At 30.1% G+C, this 25975-nt stretch overlaps 5 protein-coding genes across 7 annotated transcripts in view; 2 read left to right on the top strand and 3 right to left on the bottom strand.

The window, feature by feature from the left end:
• The window catches only part of LOC132951243 (pseudouridine-5'-phosphatase-like), a 37554-nt gene that overhangs the window by 3474 nt on the left and 8105 nt on the right, over positions 1 to 25975 (bottom strand). The window contains exon 1 of one of the 2 annotated variants that reach the window (XM_061023027.1): positions 2892 to 3350. The exons of the other annotated variant lie outside the window; for it this stretch is intronic. Coding sequence (XP_060879010.1) covers positions 2892 to 2955 — 64 coding nt within the window. The 5' untranslated portion in view covers positions 2956 to 3350. Of the gene's footprint in view, positions 1 to 2891; positions 3351 to 25975 lie in introns of those variants that run through there. 2 annotated transcript variants of the gene reach the window in all.
• LOC132950139 (pseudouridine-5'-phosphatase-like) lies at positions 10411 to 11987 on the bottom strand. Its single transcript, XM_061021380.1, has 5 exons — positions 11849 to 11987; positions 11676 to 11786; positions 11387 to 11605; positions 10975 to 11207; positions 10411 to 10766 (listed from the first exon to the last, which is right to left on the bottom strand). Exons 1-5 carry the CDS (start codon positions 11850 to 11852, stop codon positions 10590 to 10592), a joined length of 744 nt encoding a protein of 247 aa, XP_060877363.1. The 5' UTR covers positions 11853 to 11987; the 3' UTR covers positions 10411 to 10589.
• Positions 11890 to 13564, bottom strand: LOC132950140 (probable pseudouridine-5'-phosphatase). Its single transcript, XM_061021381.1, has 4 exons — positions 13047 to 13564; positions 12692 to 12910; positions 12400 to 12632; positions 11890 to 12312 (listed from the first exon to the last, which is right to left on the bottom strand). The coding sequence occupies exons 1-4, from the start codon at positions 13102 to 13104 to the stop codon at positions 12136 to 12138; spliced, it is 687 nt and encodes a 228-aa protein (XP_060877364.1). The 5' UTR covers positions 13105 to 13564; the 3' UTR covers positions 11890 to 12135.
• LOC132950141 (uncharacterized) lies at positions 15434 to 17874 on the top strand. The gene is made up of 4 exons (XM_061021382.1): positions 15434 to 16146; positions 17046 to 17168; positions 17270 to 17422; positions 17502 to 17874. The coding sequence occupies exons 1-4, from the start codon at positions 16011 to 16013 to the stop codon at positions 17759 to 17761; spliced, it is 672 nt and encodes a 223-aa protein (XP_060877365.1). The 5' UTR covers positions 15434 to 16010; the 3' UTR covers positions 17762 to 17874.
• Positions 21255 to 24157, top strand: LOC132950929 (uncharacterized). 2 transcript variants are annotated; one of them, XM_061022557.1, is made up of 6 exons: positions 21255 to 21612; positions 21776 to 21886; positions 23095 to 23213; positions 23285 to 23440; positions 23504 to 23659; positions 23735 to 24157. In XM_061022557.1, exons 2-6 carry the CDS (start codon positions 21852 to 21854, stop codon positions 23965 to 23967), a joined length of 699 nt encoding a protein of 232 aa, XP_060878540.1. In that variant the 5' UTR covers positions 21255 to 21612; positions 21776 to 21851; the 3' UTR covers positions 23968 to 24157. The 2 variants fall into 2 exon arrangements, with proteins under 2 accessions (XP_060878540.1, XP_060878542.1); XM_061022559.1 differs by lacking the exon at positions 21776 to 21886 and having other exon boundaries at positions 21256 to 21612.

The raw sequence follows: 25975 nt of genomic DNA, 5'->3' as shown, positions 1-25975 counted from the left end.
TAGTAGACAATTTAAATATAGGTACCTACATCAAAATATCAAATGTATGAAGTGTTAATTTAAATATAAAATACAAAATGCTTAACTTTAAAAATTTTAAATTTCTCATTACTTTTAAAAGATAAATTAGTAATATGTCTAATTAAATTCTAATCTATCGATCATATTGCATTATAATAATACAAATTCCCCTTTACAGAATGATATGAATTTATGCAATATTATTTATTATATATTTAGCTAACAAAAAATAATATTTTTAATGTTTAAGATTTGTCTATCGCACTAATGTCAACCTGAAATAAAATTCCTAGATTTTTAACGTAAATAGTTTAGAAGCAAGTATTCCATCAACCTTTATTTTCTCGTACAGTAGGTATACCTACTACCAATATTAAAATTATCATACCTAATTATTGGAATTATTGAAAGGTCTCCTAGCTGTCCACGGATCAAATAGAATCCGCTTTCAAACACAAAGAAAGATGGAAATATTATTCAAACCAACAAAGTGCTGCTTTTAAATATTCTGTTTATGTAAATACTAAATAGCACTCCTCCATTTCCGGAATATTATGAAACCCAACACCTTTCTTCATGACAAAAATTTTCCGAGTTAAAATGAAAACCGCCACTTTTCAAATTCTACGAAAATTAAACATAAATCCCGTCTCTCACTAAACAAAAAAAAATCATTACCAGTAGAATAATATCAGTGTTTCCCTAATCTTAATTTTATAAATACCAAGGCCACACTTTGAAAAGCTAGACAACCAATTTTTTTAATCGACACTCCATCTATTAAATTAACCGAATATCTCATAAATTCTTCTTTTCCCCCTATTTTCTCACCAGACCCTAATTGAATCTTTCGTAAATTCCCTAATTGCTATTCCTAACTCCAATCTCACCTCTTAAATAATTAATTACAATCGACAACACTTAGATCTAACTATGTATCATAATAAAACAAATTCCATTCACGCCTAATAATAATAACCTCTGCAGTGATCTCCCTCACATCCTATTCGTCTGTCCTGCACGTTAAACACTAAATCTTGTTTAATAGGTACCCTAAAAGCCTAAAATATTCTAAAATTCACATCAAGCCACCATCCTTAAAACTAATATTTAACCTGTCATTTATATATTTTAGAAGTGGGTTTTATTATACCTATATATAATAGTACTGTTCTTATTATTCTATTTTGAATAATTATAACTATTGAACCATCATAGTTTATGTATTATAGGTTTTTTTTTTTCATTAACATGATTATCCTTATTTAAGAGGACGCTACACTCACATGTGCTGTCTCCGTCTTACAAATGTACAACATAGCAAACACTGTTTTGCGAGGGAAAGGACCAAGAAGGCTACAGTCATAACTAAGAAACGAGAGATTTTCCCCACATAAAAAGGAGAGCTTTGGCAGTGCAACATTGTTTTTATTTTTTTGATATCATTTATATGAAAAAAGCTTTTTAAGTTTGAAAAACACAAACAATAATGGTTTTTGAAACAGTAAGAACTTTTTTCATATAATTGATATCACAAAAATAAAAACAACAACATTGCACATCAAAAGTTCTACTTTTTATGTAGTGCAAATCTCGTTTCTTAGTTATGACTGTAGCCTTATCGGTTCTTTCCCGCGCAAAACAGTTTTTGCTATGTTGTACATTTTGTAAGACGGAGACAACACATGCGGGTGTATCGTCATCTTAACTCGATATAAAATATAATTTATATAAAGCTAATAAAACCGTCATATAATTATTATTTATATTCTCTTTATAAAGTATAATTGTTGTCGTTTATTAATTATTAACTCAAGGCTGGGCATTAACAAGTTAATAAGTTAGAAGTTAAGTTGATTTTAACTTATTAACCTAACTTACTAGTTCGGTGCTCTAATTAACTTAACTTTAACTTAACTCATTTGCCTCTTCATTAGGAGGGCTCCAATCGAGGAAAAAAGTGACTTTTAGACCAATAAGCTAGACAAAACCGGAGGAATTTGGTTTGGCGGATTTTATCTTTGAAAACGGATTATGATTGATTAACAAGTTTACTACAAGTTTACTGTAAGTAGGTTTTGCCAGAGGCGATTTTAAATATTTATTTTTTCAGCTGTGATATCCAAGAATAAAAAAAGTGGGTGTCGCTCTGCTGTACAGTAGGTTACAAGTGGATCACTGTAATAGATGGTGTTAAATTTGAATTCAATGATATAATATCATTGTATGAGAAAAACGATTCTGAGCGAAAACCGTCAGTTGATGATATTATTGTAAATAAAGTAATTTATATATAACCTATTTACGTGAGGCCTAAGAGCCTTGTGTTCAATTTACAATCATTAGCTATAAAAGTTGAACATTTTATAAATTTTTAACTTCAAAATAATTATTAAATTATAAATTTGATAAATGTTGTCAAAATTCGAATTAAAACATAATGCGGTAGTGAAAGGGTTAAATGCTTATAAAAAAAAATTGTGCCTATGTATTTTTAATATTTTTCAACTGATATTGTATTAATATATCAGGAGCCTTGTATTAAATTTTTACACTTTTTGGCCCAACAGATAAAACTTTACTGATATTTATTGAAAAAAAAACTAAAAAAATTGAAAACTGAAAATGTCCGTAAACAGCTCAAAAAGATTCAAAATATTTTCAAAATTGTATGGTGTATAGAAAATGCTAATATAAACATTCAGTGAAATTTTCAAGTATCTAAATTCTACGAAATTCCAACGAACTATTTACTATTATTTATTTCACCTAATATATTAATCATTAAACGTACATGCAGGTAGGTATATCTATTAAATAACTCGATATTAACTTTATAAATATATTATAAGCACATATATTTTACTCACCTATAAGAGTTCCTTCCAAATCAAAAATGACGTGAGTTACGGGTTTAAATACCGGTATGCTCATTGTTGGAACAGTTGAATGTCGATCACACTATGTGTCGATCTCTATGATAATTTATTTTAAAAGTCTGTTACCGAATGAGTTCCTATACAATAAAATGAGAAATAATATAATATTATGGTACGCAATACGCCATGGTTTGTCGGAGTCGGAGAAGATGTATATTTTGATGTTTAAAACATACATATTGGTAGGTACTGGATACGGGAACGAGACAACTGAAAACTGCGAAGCCAATCAGCTGTGCAGTAGTAGGTAATATAATAGGTATACGATTTCTCGCTGTTTTATATTTCCGCGCTTTTTTGAAACTTTATTATTTCTTATTTATGCTTTTAATTATTTATAAATACAGAATAATAGCAACCCGCGTTTAACAATATCTATAATACTATAGAATATAATATTATGTATTAATGTATTACGTATTCTTTGCTTAAAACAAAATTAAATTGTTTGATAGTCATTTCAAATTTGAATTCATTATTATTTATTATTGCATCGTGTATTCCTGAGTATTAAATATATTCGTAATATTATAAGTAAAAATAAAAAAAACGAGGATGAACTTGCTCAGCTATAGTAGGTAGGATAACGAGTGAATCTCGTATTATTGAGTACCTACCTAGATCATATTGTAATAGATGTGTTAAAACTAAATGCCACATTAATCTTGGAACTTCAAACTTTGATGAAATGGGTCTTGAAAAATTAAATATTTTATTTTGGATTCCGAATTACCGAAAAATATGAATGATGCATATTATTAGGTAGAGGTATATATTGATTTTATATGCAATGATTTTTTTTTTGTATATTTATATTATATTATAGGTATACACTTTCTAGTAGAAAAAATGTTTAGATTATTAGATTGGGATGGGGGGGGGGGGGGTCGTATACTAGTAAAAAATTGGATTTATAAATCTATAGAATCTAGAATTTTCAAAACTGTCTGGAAAAACCAGTAATTTTTACGCGAAACCAGTTCTTCGCAAAATCTTAGAAATAGATAGACCTACTTAAAATTTTCACCAAATGTTTATATTAATATTTTAAATACATGATATAATTTTCAAAATATTACACTGATAACTTTTGAGATATTTATAGACATTTTAGATTTTAGATTTTTTTTCTATACATTCTAAATCTCTATATTATTATTGCCATTTAAAAATAATAAAGTTACTATACTAACTACTATCAAGGTTTTTACAAAATTATTTAAGTTCACGAAAGTCTATACATTATTTCGCAGTTAAAAATTTATTTAGCGTTCAATTTTTTTACTTAAAGCTTGAAAATGTAATATAAGGTTTCTCATATGTAAGTAATTCATATTGTAATAAATTTAAAAAATATATTTATAAGTACAATTTTATTCCAAACATTTCAAGTTTAAATTTGGAAGGAAATATATTATATTTAAATTTTAATAACGATTATTCGTGGATACCTACTTAGAACTTTTAACGAATGTGTTTACCTATATTAATATATATTATATACATTACACACGCAATGACATTTTCAAATGCATTGATTTTGACAAAAATATAGCAGAGTAGTTATCAATTTTCATTTTTTTACCCTTTTTTAAATCTTATTTGAATATTTTACATTAGGTAATCTTCGTAGATATTCAATACTTCAATAGGACGAATAGGTGCCTGTAATAATATTGAACTAGCTTAATAATATATTAATATATTTTATATGTATATATTATATATATATATAACTATTAAAATAATAGGTAAACAAACAATAAATTTAGTTAAATTTTTTCTATATAGGTACCTTATACTTGTATTAAAAATATAAATCAGCTGCAAACATTAAATAATTAAAAATTAAAATAATTTATTGTACTTACCTACACAGTTCCTAATTGTTATCCAAACTTTATATAGAATAAATAAGTATTTCCACATTAATTTTATGACTAATGACTATTTCTAATTTTTTCAAGATGTAATCTTTCGTAGTTTCGTGTTTCATACTTTCATATTAGGTATCATATATTTCCCATAAATCATTTTACCGCAAACAAAAGACTTCTTAATGTTAGTTAGTTTTCTTTTAATGCTATTTGATAGAATTCCTAAACGCTATTACACCTCATAAGTATAGAGTTAATCTAATTTGTTTCAATTGTTTTTGGTAATGTGTTAAGGACTTAAGTTGCCATGCAAATTGTTCAAAAAAATATGTTTTACATTAGGTACATATTCCTGAAATATTGTTCAAAATAGTAGGAGCTATAAGATCTAGAACATAATTATTATTAGTTGATCGTACCTATATATAATTAATCATAATATAAGTTATAACTTTTAGGTTAGATAAGTATATAGACATTTTGTAGGTAGTTGATAATGTTGATAGGTACCCGATCTCAATATTGTGATATAAAACTTTGCATCAGTTAAATTATTGTGCAAACAATATTTTTTAATTCTTTTTTCTTTATTTGAAATATACAATCTATATCTATAAGAGGCCCAATGAGCATATGTGGTAGAGAGAAATTACATATATTATACTTTATACATTAATACAACTAACATAAACATATATATTTACATGAAACAAACGAGATGTGAGAAGCCATCCATCAATGACACTCACTAATGAGTATATTTTTATTTTAAATTTGCATGGGGGGATCAAGAAGGTCACGACGCCGAATACGTTTGAGACGTCTAGGTGGATTCCCAGAAATGGTCGGGGCTGCAAGGTCGCGTATTAGTGGGTTAAAGCGTTTATAATGTGCTTTTGCTTCTTCCTCGAAAGTTTTTATTTATAAGTCGGAGTGGATAGTGCTGTTCGAGACGTGCCTTACACCTTGGAGCATTGAGTAGTTTCCTGAGGGCTAAGTTTTGGAAGGTTTGAATTTTATTAGGGTTCGATTTTTTGGCATTACCCCATAGCTGGATACCATATGTCCATACTGGCTTTATTAGGGATTTAGAGATAAGTAGTTTTGTGTTTAGGTTAGTGTATGTGTTATTATTAGGGATGAGAAGTTATAGGAGCTAAAATAGACAAAATATGCATGCAAATATGCAAGGAAAAATTATGATATATGCATACAAAATTTAAAAATATGCAAAAAATATATTATAATATGCAATTTTTTCCATAAATAAAAACATGTTTAAAATAAATTAATATAAATAATATTCCATTAAATTTGTTTCTATTAAAATATAAATAATTTTTAACTGAGTGATAAAATAATTAATATAAGTAAGTGTATTGAATATTGATTATATATTGATAGTCAGGTGATTTAATCTAAAAAAATAAAAATGCAATTTTATAAATTATAAGTTTTGTAATATACTAATATATTTGTTAATAATTTTTCAAACCTGTAAATTTGTTGCATTGAACCACCAAAGTTTTTTTAATATTTTCGACATCCAATCTCCGACGATTATCCGAAAGAATATTTTTGTATCGTGAAAAACTTCTTTCCACATCAGCTGATGTTATGGGGGCATACTTGAAGTAAATAAGATCATTTCCGGTTAAGTCTTCTGGCAATTCGTCCATAGAGGTGATTTCTCCATTTAAAATTTTTGAAATATTTCGTAAAATACTGAATCCATTATTTTTTTCCAAAACATTATTTAGTTTTCGGTTTATTGCGTCGCCTACTTCACCAACTACGTCATTTAATTTATTTTGCACCGATTTAACGACAGATATTGAATCAATCAATGAAATATCCTGTCGTTCAAGTTGCGTGATTGTTGATGTTAAAAAACCATAATTTGAATGAATAAAAACCAAGTTAGCTTCTATAGAATTTTCACTTAAAATTTGTTTAGCTTCTTTAATAGAAACCGCATCATTTGAATCTAATTTTTGCAATACACCATGTATTTCTTTAAAATGTTGGCAGTAGTATGAAGCAGCATTGATCCATGTTCCCCAACGCGTAAGTATGGGTTCCGGTGGAAGCGGAATACCCGGAGCTTCGGTTTTAAATAAGATTGTGCGAGATGGAGCTTTTAAAAACACTTGTTTCACTCTAGATATTAACTTGTCTACACGAGGAAATTTACCTCGAATTTCTTCTGCAACTCTGTGCATACCGTGTGCCAAACAAGTGACATGCACCATTTTCGAATATAATGCTTTTATTGCTGTACCAGCTTTTTTCATGTATGGAGCGGCGTCACTCAGAAATAAAAGCACGTTATTGTGTTGTATACCGTCTGGCCACAAAAGGAACATAGAATTATCAAAGAGCTTTGCTATTGTTGAAAAGTTAACTTTTTCCAAAACTTCAGTTGTTAATAAAAATATTTCACCTGGCCCATCAATTAACAATGTTCCAACAATAACGTTGGCAATGAATCTACCTTCTACATCAGTAGTTTCATCTATAGAAACCCAAATTTTTTTGTCAGAGATATGTTTTCTAATATTATTCATTGTTTCATTGTAACAATCAGTCACATACGTTTTTCGTAAGGCAGATTCGCTTGGAACATCATTAAGTGTATATTTTTCTAAAAATGATCGAAATTCAATATTGGTGATTTTATGTAAAGGTATATTAGCACATACCATAGCTTTACATAAATCTTTTGAAAAATGCGATTTTTTTGAATTACTTGATGTACTTGGTGTGAATAATTGTTGAGTTTGAAAATTTTGTTTACGGTTCAGCATTCGCTCATGTTTGGATGTTTTTAAATGCTGCGTAACGGTAAATCTTTTGTCAGAATTAACTTTAACAGAGCAAATTTTACAAAATAAAATGTCACCATCTGTAGAAAAAACTTGTTCACCAAATTCTGTAATGTATTTCTTTATTCCATTCACTTTCGGCATTTTAAATTATGTTTCTAAACCAAACAAACACACGAACGAACATACGATTGTACAACAACGGTTGTCACTAGACTAATTGAATTAAAATAACGTAAAGACGTCAAACACTCACATATTATATTGATATTGATATATCTATAAACGATTAGATTATACAACAACGGTTGTCACTAGTCAGACTAATTGAGTAATAAACGATTAGATAAGATACTAATCCTAGATTTACTTTTATATACCTACCTACTATTAAATGTTACAATTCTACAATTTTCAAATTTGTTATCTGCATTTTTATTTTATTGATTATTGCAGACTACGAACACATACAATTCTATAAAATAATAAATTTTTCATGTCAGTTGTATTAAATTCCACATAATTTTACTAAATATGCATTTTTATGCACAAAAAAACATGAATATGCAACTTTTAAGAAAACTACCAATATATGCAAAAATATGCAAAATTTAAATACCAAATTTCGATTCATTAGGTTATAAAACAGATTTTTAGCTCACCTAGCTATAAATAGAAGATACAGAAAAAAATATGCAAATCCTATAACTTCTCATCCCTAGTTATTATTAATGAATGTTTTAAGCAAACAAAAACGAAAGTTATGATTTAGACGCTTAGATTTTGTAGGTTGAGCCCAAGTTAACCTACGATCTAGGATTAGACCGAGGTATTTGACCGTTTGTGAGTTTAGAATTTGGGAACCAAAGATGGAGACAGCAGGGCTAGGTAAAAGTCTAAGAGTGAACATAGTATGCACAGATTTTGTTTGATTAATTTTTAACCTCCATTTTGTGTACCAGTCTTCCATGAGAGTTAGATGATTTTGTAGGTAACTAGAAGCTGTGACTGGGATCTGGACTTATGGAAATAATTACCTTGTCCTCAGCGTAGTCGGCGACTTGAGTGTGGGGTATGATTGGGCCGTCAGTGGCCTATATATTTTAAAGTAAAAGGGAAAGAATACCCCCTTGGGGGACACCCGCAGAGATTATGGCTATGCTAGAAAAGGTATCACCGATATAAGTGCTGAAGTATCTATCAGAGAGATAAGACTTGATGGTTAGAAAGTAGACCAGATATAAAAATGTCTTCAGTTTGTATAAGAGCCCGTCATGCCAGACCCTGTCAAAAGCCTGATATATCTAGAAAGGCACACGTACAATATGATTTTTTTTTCAAGTGCAGAGGAGATTGAGTCTACAACTCTATGGGCTTGATGTATTGTTGAGTGGGCATTGTGGAATCTAATATTCCACCATCAGTTAAGTATAACTTACCACGTCAATGGGCAATGAGCATTTAAGATGGTTTGCGGTAGAGATTGGTGTTGAATTTGGCCTTGCCTTCAATTTTAGTCATATACCTTAAATATTAAATTAATTGTGTAGGTAGTAACTAGTAGGTACCTATAGCTGCTATAGGCTATAGTTAAAGCAACATTTAAACATTTATATTTTCAACATTTACTTCATATATTAAAATATCTTAGCCTCTGTATAATAATAAAATAAAATAGCTAGTGATTAACACAAAAATACAATGTATATATTTGAGTTACCTAACTATATTATACATTAGGTATCGCTTATTTAGGTTTGATTTATTGTCTTTCAAAGCGTAATGTCCTAGTCTGCTATCGTGTGCCTTTTTAATATTTTAATTACAATTAACAACATTAATTGTAGAAATAGTGATAGTGGTCAATACCCGATGGATACAAAATCGGAAATATCAACATTTACTATACAGCCTATTAATTAGTAGGAAAACATAATGTTTTATTTGAAAACCGATTTGTCATGTTTAGTCTAACAGACCTGTTTAATATAATTTAGTTTATTGTTAATTTATGAATCACTTTATATTTTAAATTATATACAATATGGGTAATATATTTAAAGTATTGATTACAGAGCTAAAAAAAAACTTTTTGCTAAAGAGCATAGGTAGCTATTTGCATTATAAATTATAGGTTGTTTTAGCCACTTGCAGATATAATTCATACTCAGTAGTGGGGACTAGACACAGATGTTTATATTATTAAACTATTATAATAATCTGTGGTACTAGCCACTAGGGTACCTACTTAATAGAAGATAATGCAAAACTATAGAAGTACTGGTTCAAATATTCAGTCAGATCTAGGTAATAAAAGATTTTTGCATAAAAGAACTATAACTAAGCCGAGATTAAGAGGAGGCCTGGAGGGGAAGGGGAAGCGCTAGGCACACAATGGATATTGAACAATAATGGGTAGTATATTTTTTATATTATATGGACAATGGATATATTATTACTATTTGACCCAGGGCCCAAAATTATCTTAATCCTGGCTTGGCTATAAATATAAAACAAACAAAACTCTATTAATATAATATTATGATCATCTTAGAAAATGTTATCTTCAATAGTAATTTATTTTCCAGTAACTTCTAACATGGTTATTTCAATATAATATCTACTATTTATGTATACTACACCATGTATCGTATCTTTATAATAATTAATAGCAGAGATATTTCAAAGTTAGCTAAGAAGTCCTGGGTCAATGTCAGGTCTGGGTATAAATAAAATCATTTCAAGACAGACTATTGAAACGTTTTTAATACAATATTAAAACATAATTTAAAACAAACTGTACTATAGGTATATATTAACGAAAATAAACAATTTTTATACGCCTAAACTTAATAAACCCAAAATAATAAATTGGGTTTTTTAGGAAAAATATACTAAAAGATAAAATTAGATTAATAGTAAGATAGTCAATCAAATGATGGCAAACCAAATGCTTCTGGAATGAAATCTTTTATACTGCCTAATACTACAGTTGCTTCAGTACATAAATCTTTTGATAACAAATTATCTGGTACCATTACTACTTGCATACCTGCTTCTTTAGCTCCTCTTACTCCATTTGGAGAATCCTCAAATACTAAACACTAAAAAAGAAAAAGAAATTAATAAGATACTAAATTGTTCTCATTTTCATAAGAAAATAGGACCATTATCCGAACAAAACCAGTTGCAACCGATCATCATCTACTGTTCATGGCTAAACAAACTTGCCTGAGCTAATTAGACAAGCGCAAAATGATCCCATACTCTCATGAAAATGAGTATACTAACAAATATACAGTATACAAGTACCTTTTTTGGATGTGGCTGGTCAGGAAATCTAGAGGCGCATGTAAGAAATATATCTGGTGCAGGTTTTCCATTCTTTACCCCTGGATCACATCCTCCACAGACGACATGGTTAAAAAGTGAAAACAATGATTTATGTTGAGAAGTTTTCAAGTCAAAACTTTGTTTAGTACTGCTAGTTGCTATAGCAAATGGTACTTTGTTTTTGTTAAGGTGACGCACAAGCCGATCTACGCCTGAAAATAATATTTTAAGTTCAATAACAATAAAAATTAAATAAACAAATATTATGCTAAAATATTATAGGCTGGCACTAACTTTGGTTGTTAAACTAAAATAAACAATTTTTCGGATATAAGTTAAAATTTATATTTTAAAGATATTTTTTGGTGACTAGGAAATACATTTCACAAACCTGGTAGTAAACCAACATCAGATAAAACTTTATTCTCAAATGCACGGACCATGATTATGAACTCTTCAACCGATATTGGCAAATTTAATTCATCAACTACCATTTTGGCTCCATCAAATTCAGGTGCACCTAACACCCTGTAACGTAAGTCAAGGTTGTAGGTTTTACCAAATTTAGATGCCACTGCTGTTACAGATTGCTTGTGTATATTTTCAGTGTCTATATTTACATAATAGCAATAAATAATTTACTATTAAACAATATAATTTAGCATAAAGATGATCAATACCTAAAAGTACACCATCCATATCAAAAATGACATGAGACACGGGATGACATTCCTTGGTACTAAATGAACGACAAACATTTTTAACGATTTGAGTAATTTTTACAGGTAATCCTGAAATGTATTTAACTGTTATTAGATTTAATCCCAATAGTTAATATGATAAATTAACTTACTCATTTTTGTATGGAAGTTTAAGAAAAATGTACTCAAAGCATAATATTAAATAATCAAATAATTTATTAATATCAGTTAGTCTACAGAGATAAGACTAGATTGTTAACAAACAGCTGATTTATACAAACACTAAAAACAAGTCAGCAATTTGAAATTTGAATCAATTTAAAATAATACACAATATTATATTAAATAATAAATATAAATATTTCTATTTTGTTTACTAATAAATAATAATAGTATTAAACCGTTGTTATGAATATTATAGATAGTTAGAATTTGACAGTCAAGGAAACGGAGGTAGTCCAAAATCTTCAGGCTTGAAGTCCAACAATGAAGATATCACTTGAGTGGCATGAGTAGTCTTCTCCATAGGAATTATTTTATCTGGAACCATAACGGCTTGCATGCCAGCAGACCTTGCACCTGTAACTCCATTTGGGGCGTCCTCAAATACCAAACACTGTAATTATCAATATAAACATTTTTTAGTATTATGAAACTGAACATACTATTAAAATATAGAAACAATCATCAAAGCATAGCTTACATTTTGTGGTAGAGGTTTATCGTCAAACCGTGATGCACAAACCAGGAATATGTCTGGAGCTGGTTTTCCTTGTTTTACTTCTGAATCCGCACTACCAAGTACAATGTGATGGAATTTTGAAAAGATGTGTTGATAGTTTGCCGTTTTTACTTTGAAAGTATCTTTTCCACTACTTGTAGCCACAGCTATTGGCACATTGTTGGTGTGTAGATGATCGATTAACCTTTCAGCTCCTGCAAACAGTCACTATACTATCGGTAAAAAACAAATCATACACAGAATAGATTCAAACCTGGCAAAAACGGAACATTTTCCATTTTGACGATCTGATTTTCGTGGAATTCGGCAAGAAGATCGACTGGTTTTATGTCCATTTCCAGTTCTTTTATTATGATTGTAGCGGTGTTGATTGGTATTGTGCCCATAACGCGGACTCTCAAGTCGTTAGGGTAGTCCTTGCCGTGGTTTTTTAATACTTCGGTAATGCTTGACAAGTACACCTTTTCCGTGTCTGAAACGCGAAATTGACAACATTATTACTTCGTACAATGCTATGGTACCTTCTATGACAAAGCGAAGGTGCACGAAAAATATTCATACATTCGCTCGTACAATCGCAATTAATGTACATAAAGGTAAGTACTCGCCTAAAAGCAAACCGTCCATGTCGAATATGACATGAGTCACGGGCGTATACTTGGACATGTTGTTATTTTGATTTTCGGCGACGCACTTCGGACACACACGGACAACGATAGAAATAAATGAAATACAATGGGTATAAATACTAAATAGGTTCTGTGTGGAAAAAAAAAAATTACAGGCACTTCGAAGACCGATTGATTGGTCAGTGTTGGTGATTAAAATTGTTTCGATGTGTCGCTGCTTGCTATTCCGTTCGTCCTATTTATATTCGCGAGAATCGCACGCCCAACGCCGCCGCCGCCGGGGAGTTTCAACGTTTTTACTTTCGCCAGACAGTACGCCACAACAATATTATTATATCACAGCTACTCTGATACTCGGCAGTACCTTCTCCACAGGCAACAGTCTGGTCGGTACGTCGTGTCGGCCGTCGGGGCGCTGCTGTATAATAATAATATGATCGTTTACGTATTTTCGTCCCGGCCCGTTAATCGTTATCATAATATTATAATCATTAATCTCGATCCTAACCCTTTCGCGGTCTAGACGATTTAATATCATTTGTACTATATATAAAGCCTGGGTAATAGTGGTAATAGATTTTATAATAATATGGTATGGTAGCGGGTTGGTACCGCCTTTGATTACGATTTGCGACGAATGTCAAAACATGGGCATTATGCTCGCCTTACAATTTACATTTTACATTAGTTACGACCACGGTGGCACGGTCTTGACGTCTTGTAAGTTGTAAGCAAGACCGTGCTTAAAACAATGTTGAATGTTGTATAAATTAGATCTTGTCTGTAGGCTATGGGTGTACCGGTACCGTACCCTACAGCTGTACAGAGTACAACACTACAGTACATTCATGTCTCGTGATTAAATCATAAATACTTATTGTACAATATATATTTATTATTAGTATTTTGTCATGAGCACATTATAATGAGTTCATCGAAGTAAAAAAATTTCAAAATATCAAAAGATAAAATCGCTCGATGTATGCGAAAAAATTAATTGCGTGACCATGTCAGTAGAACTGCGCGAGTGACGTGATTGTGAATACTGAATAACAATTAACAATATATTGATAAGTAAATATTTTTCAGTAATTCAGTAATAATTGGTGTCGAATTAGTGTCGATGTAAACGACCTTCGGCTACCGCGATAATTTCACAATTTTATTCGTCGTCGTTGTGAGTTTGTGACCACGAATATATAAGATATATCTTAATTCGTGTTAGTGACTATAAAAATATACACCCCGCATAATATACAAAGTGTTCCATTTAAGTGAACGATCATTATTTAAAAAAGTCTTAACATTTTTAAAATATTTTTCTACATATTTTGAAAAATAATAAATTTTTTTCATTTATTAATTTTTACTTTTTGAAAGAACTTTTAGGTTTCTAAACATAGTACATATTTTAGAACGCCTTATACCTCCGCTGTGTCCGTCCGTTAGTTACCACTGTTAGCAGTTATACATAGTTACGAATACTTACGACTGTTGATTTTAATTTTTCCATTTTAGTATTAGTATTCATGAATTCAAGTACTAAAAACTATACACTTTAACTATGGAGTCTTACTAATACAAATATGTTAATACTACAGTTGAATAAATAAATAGTTTATTAACGGTTTTATTCTGCGTACATATTCATACTAGCCAGTATTATATATACACTTACTACTTAGAAACCAGGAATTTAACACGCTTGCTTAAAAGTAAACCTAAATAAAGATTTAATGATTGTTGACTCGGAGGCGGACTGGCCCAGTGCCTTGTAAGTCGTACGATTATCGGATTATATCGTATAGGAAATATATATTTATATGAGACGGAGGTGTCATCAAACTTAAATAGTTAAATGGTTAAATATATACATTTTTTTATTGCAATGAGATAAAATTATGCTAAAATGATGAGTAAACATTGAAATGAGTTAAATGGATCACCTTGTATACCATCATGACATCGCCTGTTGCCTGTACAACCTATATCTAATATATTATAATATAGGAATATTAATTATTATAATAGCGAGTATTTTATAATCATAATACATAAATATTATCTTCAACTGGTTCTGTAATCTATAAATATATATAGCGATATAGGCTTCAATATGCAAATTGTTATTGTCGTTGGTGGGTTTCCTAATTTCCATTTGGCCTTCAAGCGGGCGCGCAAACGAACCGCAAACGAACCGCCGGCGATCAACGATCGATCCGTACGTGTTTTTCGTGTAATACTGTAATATTTAACTATACTACTAAATAACTATAATAGCGTCATTCCGCAACCAGTTTTTAGTTTTTTTCTACGGCCGAAAAAAACGATTGCACCCGTCCGTCCACTATAGCAGTATAATAGTAGTCGGGTACTCAGGATTCTGGTAGTCTGGTACTCGGGTACTCCGCCTCCCCACCTGTGGACTGGCACCTCGTTGTCGTCATCGCGTGGTCGTTTTTCGCGCGCGCGGTGTCTCGACGTGTCCGTCGTCCGTGGTTGTTTATGCGCACGCCGCCGCCGTTTCCGAGCGAGTAGATTATTTAGAATTTCGATCCTTTGTCTCCGAAATTTTTTTATTCTGGTCGGGTCAAACGCGGAAATAGCCAAAAACGAGTCTTCTCATTATTTTTTTGTTTATTTTGCCCGGAATGTCGTCGCAAAATGTCATTAGCATAAATTAAAAAAAAAAACACGCGCGAAACTTCGGTAAGAAAACCGGATTTCTATCGTTAGAACGGGGAAAACGCGCGATTCACGTTTGCCACCCTGAACACATGTTGATTACGGTGAGTGATAAGTGATAACCGCTGTTGTTGTTTGTGCCCGTCGCCCTGTCCCCGTCACCGCCGCCGCCGTCCAAGTTGGAGGACACTCCCAGTTTTGTTGTCTTTTTTCAAAACTTGAATCTTCAGTCCGTGTTTTGATGTACCAGTGATTTCTATGGCCAAGTCCAGGAACGGTCTGACGGCCGTTGGCCTGTCGGTTTTGGGAGCGTTTTTGGTCCTGTTGGCGTTCACGACAAAGAGCTGGTTGGTCACGGATGGAAAATTAGAGCACCCGAAATTCGAAAGGATCGGTTAGTATAGCGCGCGCGCAGGCTGGTGTCCGCCCGCACGGTCACGCCCAAATGAGGGGCTCTCTCATAGTAATTCGCATTTCTTTGGTCCCTCCCGTCCAGTAGAGACTTTTCCCTGTTGCAATACGAAAGATTTCCAGACCGAGTGTCTATAAATGCGCGCCATCTGTGTTGGGGCTTATAAAATGCGCTCGAATTTCTTTAATTTTTTTCAAAAATAGTTTGTAGGTACTTAATTCCTGCGTTCTAAAGACTAAAATAGGTATAAGCAGTACATACTAATAAGTCTATAATTATGTGATTATGTGTTTGTTTGAAATTTAATTGATAGAATTATGGCTTTTTATGTATTGTGTCCCCTATTCTGACAGACTTGTTTCTACTCATTGGGGTCACTGTCCATTTTATTCAATTAGTTTTTGCAGTTGAAAACTAGAACTCAAGAAAAATGATGAGATATTTTACACAACAATATACATTGAGCAAGTTTCAAATGCTTAGAAAATATAGTAGTTCCTACTATCTGTGCTTAACTATAATAATTTGAATTTTCTTGATACTTATAAAACTGATTCACAAAGCAAAAATATCTTAACATATTTTTTTAATTGATAATAAGGTTATGATGTTATTTAAAATAATCCAGAAGTAGGTTTCTAGGTTTATTAAGCATTTTGAAAATAACACTATTAATATTTGTTTTTTTTTTTATTAGTATTAATAAAAATACATTTTAATAAAATGTTGTTGAATAAACATTGTTTCAAGTTTCTGAAATTAATAATGTTAAGTTATTCTTTATAGTAACTAATAACTATGATCAAAAGTTAATACAATTTTTATTTGTGTTATTAATTTGTATTTAATTACAATTTGTTAAACTGTTTTCTCATCTATAGGTCTATGGGTAGTATGTTTTAAAGAATTTGAGGACCCTCGTCATTGGTACGACACAAGATTCCATAGTTGTTGGTGGGTGTTTGAAGAAGAATATTATATTATCTATGATGTTTTATTCAAAGGTTTGTTTATGATTTCGGTTTTTTTTACTTTTAATCCATAAAATATAAAAATTTTTTACTTTGATGTGGGATTTTAAATTAATACAAATTTTTATTTATAGGTTTTTATGTTGCTACTCAGTTTTGGTTTTCAGCTTGTGTTCTTTTAACAGTATTTGGTTTATTCTACACTACACTTTATATGTATCTAAATAGAGCTTATGAACGTTATGTTCAAATTCTATTTACAGCTGGAATACTTTACATAGCTGCAGGTAAAACATAGTGTTATGCTGTCTTATACTCTTATAATTTATAACACACCTAATAATTTGATAACAATGTTATTTTCAGGTGTATGTGGTACTATTGCTCTGGTAATATTTGGAATAGATGGAGACAGTAGAGTATGGATGCCACATTGGGAACACAATGATATAGGATGGAGCTATGGAGTAGCAGTCGCAGGAACTATTGCCCTTTATGTCAGTGGAATATTGTATATAATAGAGGGACGGGCACACAAGATTAAACGTCAAAAGATGGCTACTCAAAGAGCCAATTACAACTATGATGCAGATGACTTAAAACAATCGTCTCACACTGACATATAAATTCTCAAATTTTTATTTTTAAGTCATCAGTAGCAACATTTGCACATTTTCATTAATTTATTCTTAATGCATATGTACAGTGAGCACTTCTTAAACATAGACTCGTTGACATTCTTCAAATGTCTGCATGAACGATTCACTTTGCATAGAAAACACTTGGTATTTGTTTTGGATAACAAATATTATTAAGTACAGTATGAATGAGCACTTATGGATTTTATTCTTAAGAATGGCTTTTTGAAAACAGTTTGTTACTTGGTCATTTATACAATTATTGACAAACTGTAATAAATTAATTATAGATCTTACTTTGAATTTGATGTGCAATTTATATTGGATAGATGTATACAACTCTAAACGCAAGAATCTCAAGTATTTAATTTAGAATCTACGAATTTCAATAATAGTTATTAATTATTACATGAGAAATAATTTATTTTTAATTGTTCGTAAGACTAAAAATAATAATTGAGAATTTTGTAAAAAAAAAAATTACAAGGTAATTGATGTATATTTTTTATAGTTAGATTAACAATTATCCGTCCATTTAATTCTAAGTTAATTTTAGTAACTATTGCTACACAATTGGCGCAAAATGTTCAACAATACTTTTACATTTTTATAATAATTCATATTAGGTCACTATATATTTTTTATACTAATTTGTTAAGTATGCCTTAAAGTTGTTGTGGACTAAAATTGTAATACGTAAAAAATAAATTGTTCTGTGATTACATAATTATTGTTTATATAAAGGTTTAAGTTATTCTGATTGAATATTCCTCACAATTAAATCTTACAATTGTTTTAAAATTGAAACCATGCCGTTTGTTTAGTATAGAAGTTGAGTAGAGTAATCTGTATGAATAAATACCGTCCATTTTTTTTTTTTTTTTTGTTTTATGAATTATATGTTTAATTAATGTTATAAACTGGTGAATTAGGTACAAGATCTGAATTTAAAAGAAAATCGAAAAAGAAAATTTAGAATTCACTTGATATATGATATTTAATTTTTTACCATGTATAAATAAAAATTAATAAGTTGTGATTTTTTTGAGAAATTGAACAATGTAATTTTTTAATTTTAAGCTTTCCTATGTTACTAATATTAATATTTTATTTTTTTATGTATAAATTCGAGAATTATGCTTGTCATACTCGTCTTACCAAGGCTACATATCATTTACTTTATTATAATTTTTACAGTTTTTTTAAAAAATTATTTATTTGTATTTTTAAAACGTACGACCCGAATTGATAACAAATATACATATAATACATTTATATACAATACGACTTTTGATTGGATTTCATCTGATGTGTGGTTGGTTTTGTCGTGTGTGTCTTGAACCGCCTGTAGATACCAATGAATCCTAATATTTATGCGTCTTGTTTGTGATGAAATACATTCGTTTTTATAGCCGTTATTATCTTTGCGTTTCACTTGGTTTTCAGTTAACACTAAACATACTTAACGACCGTCTAAAAATCCTTGGGCGCGACTCAGCGGGACGTCGTCGCCTTGTACCCTTGGAACAACTCTACGCGCGCACTCGATGTCCATCCGGCCGCGAAGAATATACCAATGCAGTACAATGTAATAAATAATAATAATAGCTATAGTATAATAGTCGTTCTCACGTGTCCCGTACATTTGTGGTTCCCACGTTTGATGATGCGAATATGCTAAAGCCACTCGAAACCCGGAGACCTTCCGACGTCCGGGGCTAATCATATCATATAGGAAGGTACCTAATAATTTCGCTTTAGTATTTTATGTTTTTCTCTGACCAAACTCGTCCTCGAGCTAATAGCTGTATTACTATATTATAACAGTTGTCTATCGACGATGTCTCGTGCTTATTATACAAAATATATTAACATAAACTAAGTATAAATAATTCGAATAGGTAAAGTTCAGATAATTTTATTTTTATAATTTCCACGATGATGATATATGTGACCGTGACCCAATGAAAAGAAGCCAGTGATATTGTCTTTCGCGACGGCTAAACGGCTATGTAATATAAGCATGTAACTAATAAATCATAGAAAAGGTTAGATGTAACTATTAATACTACTAACTAATGGTGTACTCATAGTCCGTGTACGATATACATAGGTACAACATATTATAACCATATAGATAGGTGATTAGATTAGTAATTACTAAATTTAAATTTATATTTACACATATTGACATATCTATCACTATATCTATAGTGTTTGCACTACCGATTTTTTGGATATAAATAATTGATATAAAATTGCGCTTATACAAGTACAGTGAAGTACCTATTGAGTATTGGCTATATAATTATTACACATGTATTATAATTTATAAAGGCTTGTATACTCTACCCAATAGCCACTATAGGTACCCGACTACCAGAACTATATGGTTAGTCGCCAAGATCACAGATAACTACAGAAGTATTATTTCAATTTGATTTTAATGAGCGATCATTTATTTCTTTATTGCGACGAGATCAGTTAGTAAAACTATAAGGCCATATTATGGGTTCTTGTGTACCACCGATATCTCTGACTAACAGTATAATATTGTACCTATTACCTATATAGGTACCTATATAGATTGGTACTTTAATGTTCAGCTAGCGCACAGGTACCTATATTATGTATCTATTTTAGATTTTAAGCGAACTGTGAAGAGACGAATACACCTATTAATTATTATAAGTTTTACTGCGAAATTACATGTTATTGTATGTCTTAATCTTAAATACAAGGAAATTACAAATAGGATTAAATGTTGAAATTGTTAAATTTTTTTGGGGTAGGACATTCTTCAGGGAAATATTTTAAATCTTTTTCTGTTATTTTTAGACTTTAGCGCATGCAAGTATATAATATATTATTTATTATTACATCGCATATACACTAAATATTAAATGATACGTATATTAGGTATCCAGAGACCAGAATCGGCAGAATATCACAATTAGCGATGTTTCATTTTTGAAGACGTTTCTAAAATAAATATCGTGTCGACTGACTTACCACTCATACTTTATAGTCATATAGATATAATGCTGTTCGCAGTATTCAGTAGTAATAATATCTATACCTTATTATTAATAGTACCGGAATTAAGTTGCAGCCGCATACTCACATCACAATACACGATTTGTCGATTCGTATAGTTGCTATGTCGTCGTCGTCATCGCCGCCTCAATATAATAATTATTATGCGACGACCATCGTCGTGGTCACTCAATTAGCATAATATTAGTAGGTATACTATAGATATAGGTGTATATATTTCGATTTCAAGTATAAAAATATATATACCAGTAGGCCGTGGATGCGGTGGTGGTGGCGGCGGGGAGCGAGTTGGTAAAGCGAAAAAAACTGCTGAAACCGAAACCGAAACCGCCGCCGCCGCCGTTTGAATCGGCGCGCCCGCCACACGCGACCTAGGGCGTGTCGTCCCCTCTCCTCCCGCACGTGATCCCGATGGTCGTATTGCAGATAACATAACAAACAAAACCACTGAAAACGCCAAATTCCGAAGAGCCAACGTGCCGTCGTGTTGGTCAGCAACTGCCGTCCGTTCATCTTTTCCTTTGTTTTTCCGATAATTTTTTTGCAAAATTTTCCTCCACCTTTTCCAGCTCGTGGTCTGTGTTAACCGTTTTTGTGTAATTAATCTTCACGTAGGTAGAGACGTAGAGTCTTGTTTGTCTGCGCGCTCGTTTGTCTGTTCGAGTGATGTGAGAACGTAACTACACCTATTTCTTTGCGACGAGACTGATTTTTCTTTTTCGTATCAGTAATTCATTCGGATTTTTCCAGTTTTCACCGCAAACGCTGTCCCGATTACTCACGTAGGTGATATTTGAACTTTTGTTTTTATTTGATCTAACACAATAATAATTTATACCTTTAAATACCTGTATTTAATATTTACGTATTTTAAGATTGACTTTAAATACCTACCTATTAAATTAAAAAAAAACAATTTTAACATTGCTTTTCGCACTAATTTAGGTCTGTCTTGTGTTGTTCATGTGGCATGCCATTAACAGTTTTTGATTAACTCTATCGTACGCCGCTTACCAGCACGATGCCAGGGTCAACAGTTTCCGACAATGACCTGAGGTACACTTATGCCATACCTAATTGTTAATTTATTGCCATCACTATTACCTATACATGGACCATCATGTTAATTGTTATTGCCTACTGTCTTAAGTAATATGATTTTATGCATATGTCCTCATTTTCAACTGCACCTATGACAAATGCTATTATGTAGCCATAGTACACTTTGTATAATTCATCACTGATTTAAGATGTTTCTTTTGTTGTGTATGATTTAGTGTTAATTGAATGAGTTAGTGAAACATAAATAAATCTCTGAACAAAACAATTTGTTATTTTATGCTTATCTCATACCTATATCTATCTTTCGTGGTTTATTGCCTACTATAATTATAGTATAGTATAGAACTTCAATTAAGTAATCACATCACCCACCTGCTGTTTGCAAGTATATCTTTTTTTGATAACTTGAAATGTAATTTTAACTCTTATTGTATTATTTTTCTGTAAATATACCTAGTATAATTAGGTACATATGTAGGAATATGTACCTACTTAGTGTTTTTCAATCATGAATAGCGAACATTTACTTATAGTAATAGCTTACTGCATGTATTTGCTATAAAACTATAATATTATACTTGTGACATAATATTATATTTATTCTGTATTTATGTGATTTTACTGTTATAGTATCATAAGTACTAATATTTCTATTTAGTGTTTATAATTTTACTTGTATTTGAAAGTACCTTTCAAAGAAAAAGTATTTTTAAAATTGCATGTATTGTAATCAATTACCCACTAAGAATTAAAAAATGAATTAAAATAAATATACAATAATACAATATCTAAAAATAATTATTTTCTAACAAAAAAAATATAGTTTTAATGGGTACCTAATAATTAATAACTTAAAAATAAATGATAGCTGATAGAACAATTAAACTGATTGATTTAATTTATCATTATGTGTTTTTATTAATACTAATAAAACTTCAATTGAAATATAGAATTAAAAACAAATTCAAATGTAATATATAGAATTTATAATCTAATCGGCAAAGCTCTTTAATTATTTGTGGCTAATAATGGCTTGATAATAATATTATTATTACCTACCTATCTTTATACTTAATTATAATCATAAGTACATTTAATAACATATTTTTTTAATTGCTAATATTGACACAATATACCTTTAAGTAGTTATTCATTTTATTTTTCTATACAGCCTTTACTTAGAAAAATATTTGGTTTTGTAGAATGAAAAAGCGTAGTTTGGCTGGGAACGTAGCCCTTGGTTTGTACGTTTTGGCTTTAGTGTTTGTGTTCATTTCATTTTTTTCAACCAGTTGGTTAGTCAGTGATGGGAGAATCACAGGTATTTATTTATTTTTACAATCTATCTTTTTCAACGTTTAATTTTGTCATATTTTTGAAACTTTAATTTAGGTGCAAAATTAGAAAGTTTTGGTTTGTGGACTCATTGTTTTCGTTCACTACCTGATCCTAATGACCCGGCTGAACGAAGGTTTTTTGTTGGATGCCACTGGATTTTTGACCCTTTCACCAAGGGATATGATGAAATCAAAGGATTTTTGTTACCATGTAATTAAATTTATACTCTACAGTTTCTCAACATTTTATATTCTTTGATTTGTGTTTTTGTAGTTTACATAGTGGCAACTCAGTTCTTTTACACAATTACATTCCTTGGAACATTAATATCAGCTGTTGGTTCATCAATGTTTCTTCTATGTTGTACACCTGATGAAAAACGTTTTATACAAATAACATTTGCATTGGGAGTAACTTTAATTGTATCTGGTAAATTCAATGTTTATATAATATTGCTATAAATATTCATATTTTGTTACTAAACATTATTTTATTTTATTTTAGGTGTATGTGCTGCAATATCAGTGTTAATATTTGCTTTGTTTGCCAACCGTCCAGGTTGGATGCCTGGTCATGACAACAACTTCTTTGGTTGGGCATTTGGTGTAGCTATTGCAAGTTTCTTCGCTTTACTTGGATCTGGAGCATTTTATTTGGTAGAAACAAATATACAAGTGAAAAAAAGAAAATATTTGAAAGAATCACAAACTAAATTTGACATGGAGTCCAAAGGATAAGATAAAATTTATTGTTGATTTTTAATTTTAAATATTTCCAATTTAGACCATTAGTATATATTTTTGATAGTAACCTTCAGCCCGATCAGTTTTAAATTATACTATTTCCAAAATCTGATAGCAATTATTTTTATGAAACTAATAATCTCATTTTTGTTTAAATAAACACTATTATCTATACTATTTTAAATTATTTGTGATAAAATGTGAGTAAATACAATTTTGACTGTTGTATGAAACCGACTCCGTCCATTTAAAACGAGTATTATTGCAATAATATTAGTTATATCATTATTAAGTGTACACTTTAATTAGTTTTAATATTTGAATTTCTCACATCTGTCTCATAACTGTTAAAAATAAAATAAGTATTGTAATTTTAAGATATTATATTACATACATTTATTTTTTTTCATTTTAAGCAAGCTTGTATTTAATGTAGCTAAATACTTGCAGTATTAAAATATTTAGTTTTAAGGACATCCTGTGCTACAGTTACAGGATTCATCACTGTAAGGGATGAACACCATTAATTTTCACTTTTCTTATGCAATCCAAGTTTTTAAAGTTTGTAATTGGTTGATATTTTTTTAGTTTATTTTATTTTATCCTAGAAACTAGATACATTGACATTTTATGAAGCCAGTATTATATTATTTAATACCAAATTTCTGCACATTTATTCTAAATTAGTTAGTGTTCTTTTACCATTATTGCTTGTCAGTTATCAGAAATAATATCATAAGTTTTCTTTTCTATAATGCCAAATATGTATATTTTTTTTTAAGAGTACCTATTATGAATAATATAGTTACTTTCTAGCAATATAACATAGCTAATAAGTAATAACTACAACTTTAACAAAAATTAAATGAGAAATTTATATAAACTATTTAAACTTTAATTTTGGATGATGATTTAATTGTTAATACAACATTAAAGGTTGCTTTATGATAATTTTTAAAAAACTATACTTTTAGTGATGTGTTTATCAAAAACTTAATTTGCTTTATTATTTAGTATAATATTATGTTGTAATTTGTATTTTCCACAAATCATTGAATTTATTTATCTTTGTATCTTCAAAGTAATGAGAATTAGTAACATCATATTATACTATACAATTCTAATTATAGTTCTAATAAATTTACTATTTGCCATTTGTATCATTGTATAACATTTATTGTTAATGTTCATTATAATTCTTTAAGAGCTTAAACTGATTGTAAGAAGTTTATGACAGACTCTTAATATTTACATTTTAGTTATTAATAATAATTTTATATTTATGAACTGTATTAAGAAAAACTGCCTTTTGTTACAAAACATTAAAATTTTATAACTTAGATTTAATAACAAAAAAAAAACAGTATGTATGGAATATTTCTGAAAATAAATCAAACTTTGATACATACATATTAACTATATAGGTACATATATATATATTTTTTAAAATGTATAAGTTTTTTTTTAATTTTGCTAAGCGTAACAATTATACTAAGAGGACACTATACCTGCATGCGTTTTCTCCGACCTACAAATGTACAACATAGCAAAAAACTGTTTTGCGCGGGATAGAACCACTCCCTCAGTATTTATAGTAGAATTATCAAAATTCCACAACACATAGGTAACAACTTTATCTATATCGTAGCGTTTTTATTTTTTTGATAGCATTTACCAATATTTCTTAATAGTTAAATGAAAAAAACAAAAAATCAAACTGATAATTGTAATTTATTTATGTTATCCAAATAGTAAGAACGCTACGACAGATAAAGTTGTCACCTATGCGCTGTGGAATTTTAGTAATTCTACTATAAAGGCCGAGGGAGTGGTTCTATCCCGCGCAAAACAGTTTTTTACTTTGTTGCACATTTGTAAGACGGACACAACGCATGCGGGTATAGTGTCCTCTTAAAACATAATCAAGTGTATACATTTAAATATTACGTTGTAATGTAGTGTTTTAGGATTTAATTTTCTTATAAAACTAAAAGTTTAAAAG

The sequence above is a fragment of the Metopolophium dirhodum genome, chromosome 8 (genome assembly GCF_019925205.1).
Source record: "Metopolophium dirhodum isolate CAU chromosome 8, ASM1992520v1, whole genome shotgun sequence".
Taxonomy (NCBI): Eukaryota; Metazoa; Arthropoda; class Insecta; order Hemiptera; family Aphididae; genus Metopolophium; species Metopolophium dirhodum.
The sequence above is the reverse complement of the archived record's forward strand: the minus strand, read 5'-3'. Positions and strand labels throughout refer to the sequence as shown.

Excerpts from the sequence above, each read along its gene's own strand:
- LOC132950139 (XM_061021380.1), bottom strand. Across the intron at positions 11,606-11,675 it reads TATGGATGGTGTACTTTTAG|ACACTGAAAATATACACAAG; the intron begins GTATTGATCATC and ends ATGTAAATATAG. Across the intron at positions 10,767-10,974 it reads ACCAGCCACATCCAAAAAAG|TGTTTAGTATTTGAGGATTC; the intron begins GTACTTGTATAC and ends TTTCTTTTTTAG.
- LOC132950140 (XM_061021381.1), bottom strand. The coding sequence starts at position 13,104 with ATGTCCAAGTATACGCCCGTGACTCATGTCATATTCGACATGGACGGT. Across the intron at positions 12,911-13,046 it reads CATGGACGGTTTGCTTTTAG|ACACGGAAAAGGTGTACTTG; the intron begins GCGAGTACTTAC and ends TTCGCGTTTCAG. Across the intron at positions 12,313-12,399 it reads ATAAACCTCTACCACAAAAT|TGTTTGGTATTTGAGGACGC; the intron begins GTAAGCTATGCT and ends TGATAATTACAG.
- LOC132950141 (XM_061021382.1), top strand. The coding sequence starts at position 16,011 with ATGGCCAAGTCCAGGAACGGTCTGACGGCCGTTGGCCTGTCGGTTTTG. Across the intron at positions 17,169-17,269 it reads CTATGATGTTTTATTCAAAG|GTTTTTATGTTGCTACTCAG; the intron begins GTTTGTTTATGA and ends TTTTATTTATAG. Across the intron at positions 17,423-17,501 it reads AATACTTTACATAGCTGCAG|GTGTATGTGGTACTATTGCT; the intron begins GTAAAACATAGT and ends TGTTATTTTCAG.
- LOC132950929 (XM_061022557.1), top strand. The coding sequence starts at position 21,852 with ATGCCAGGGTCAACAGTTTCCGACAATGACCTGAG. Across the intron at positions 23,214-23,284 it reads CAGTGATGGGAGAATCACAG|GTGCAAAATTAGAAAGTTTT; the intron begins GTATTTATTTAT and ends ACTTTAATTTAG. Across the intron at positions 23,660-23,734 it reads AGTAACTTTAATTGTATCTG|GTGTATGTGCTGCAATATCA; the intron begins GTAAATTCAATG and ends ATTTTATTTTAG.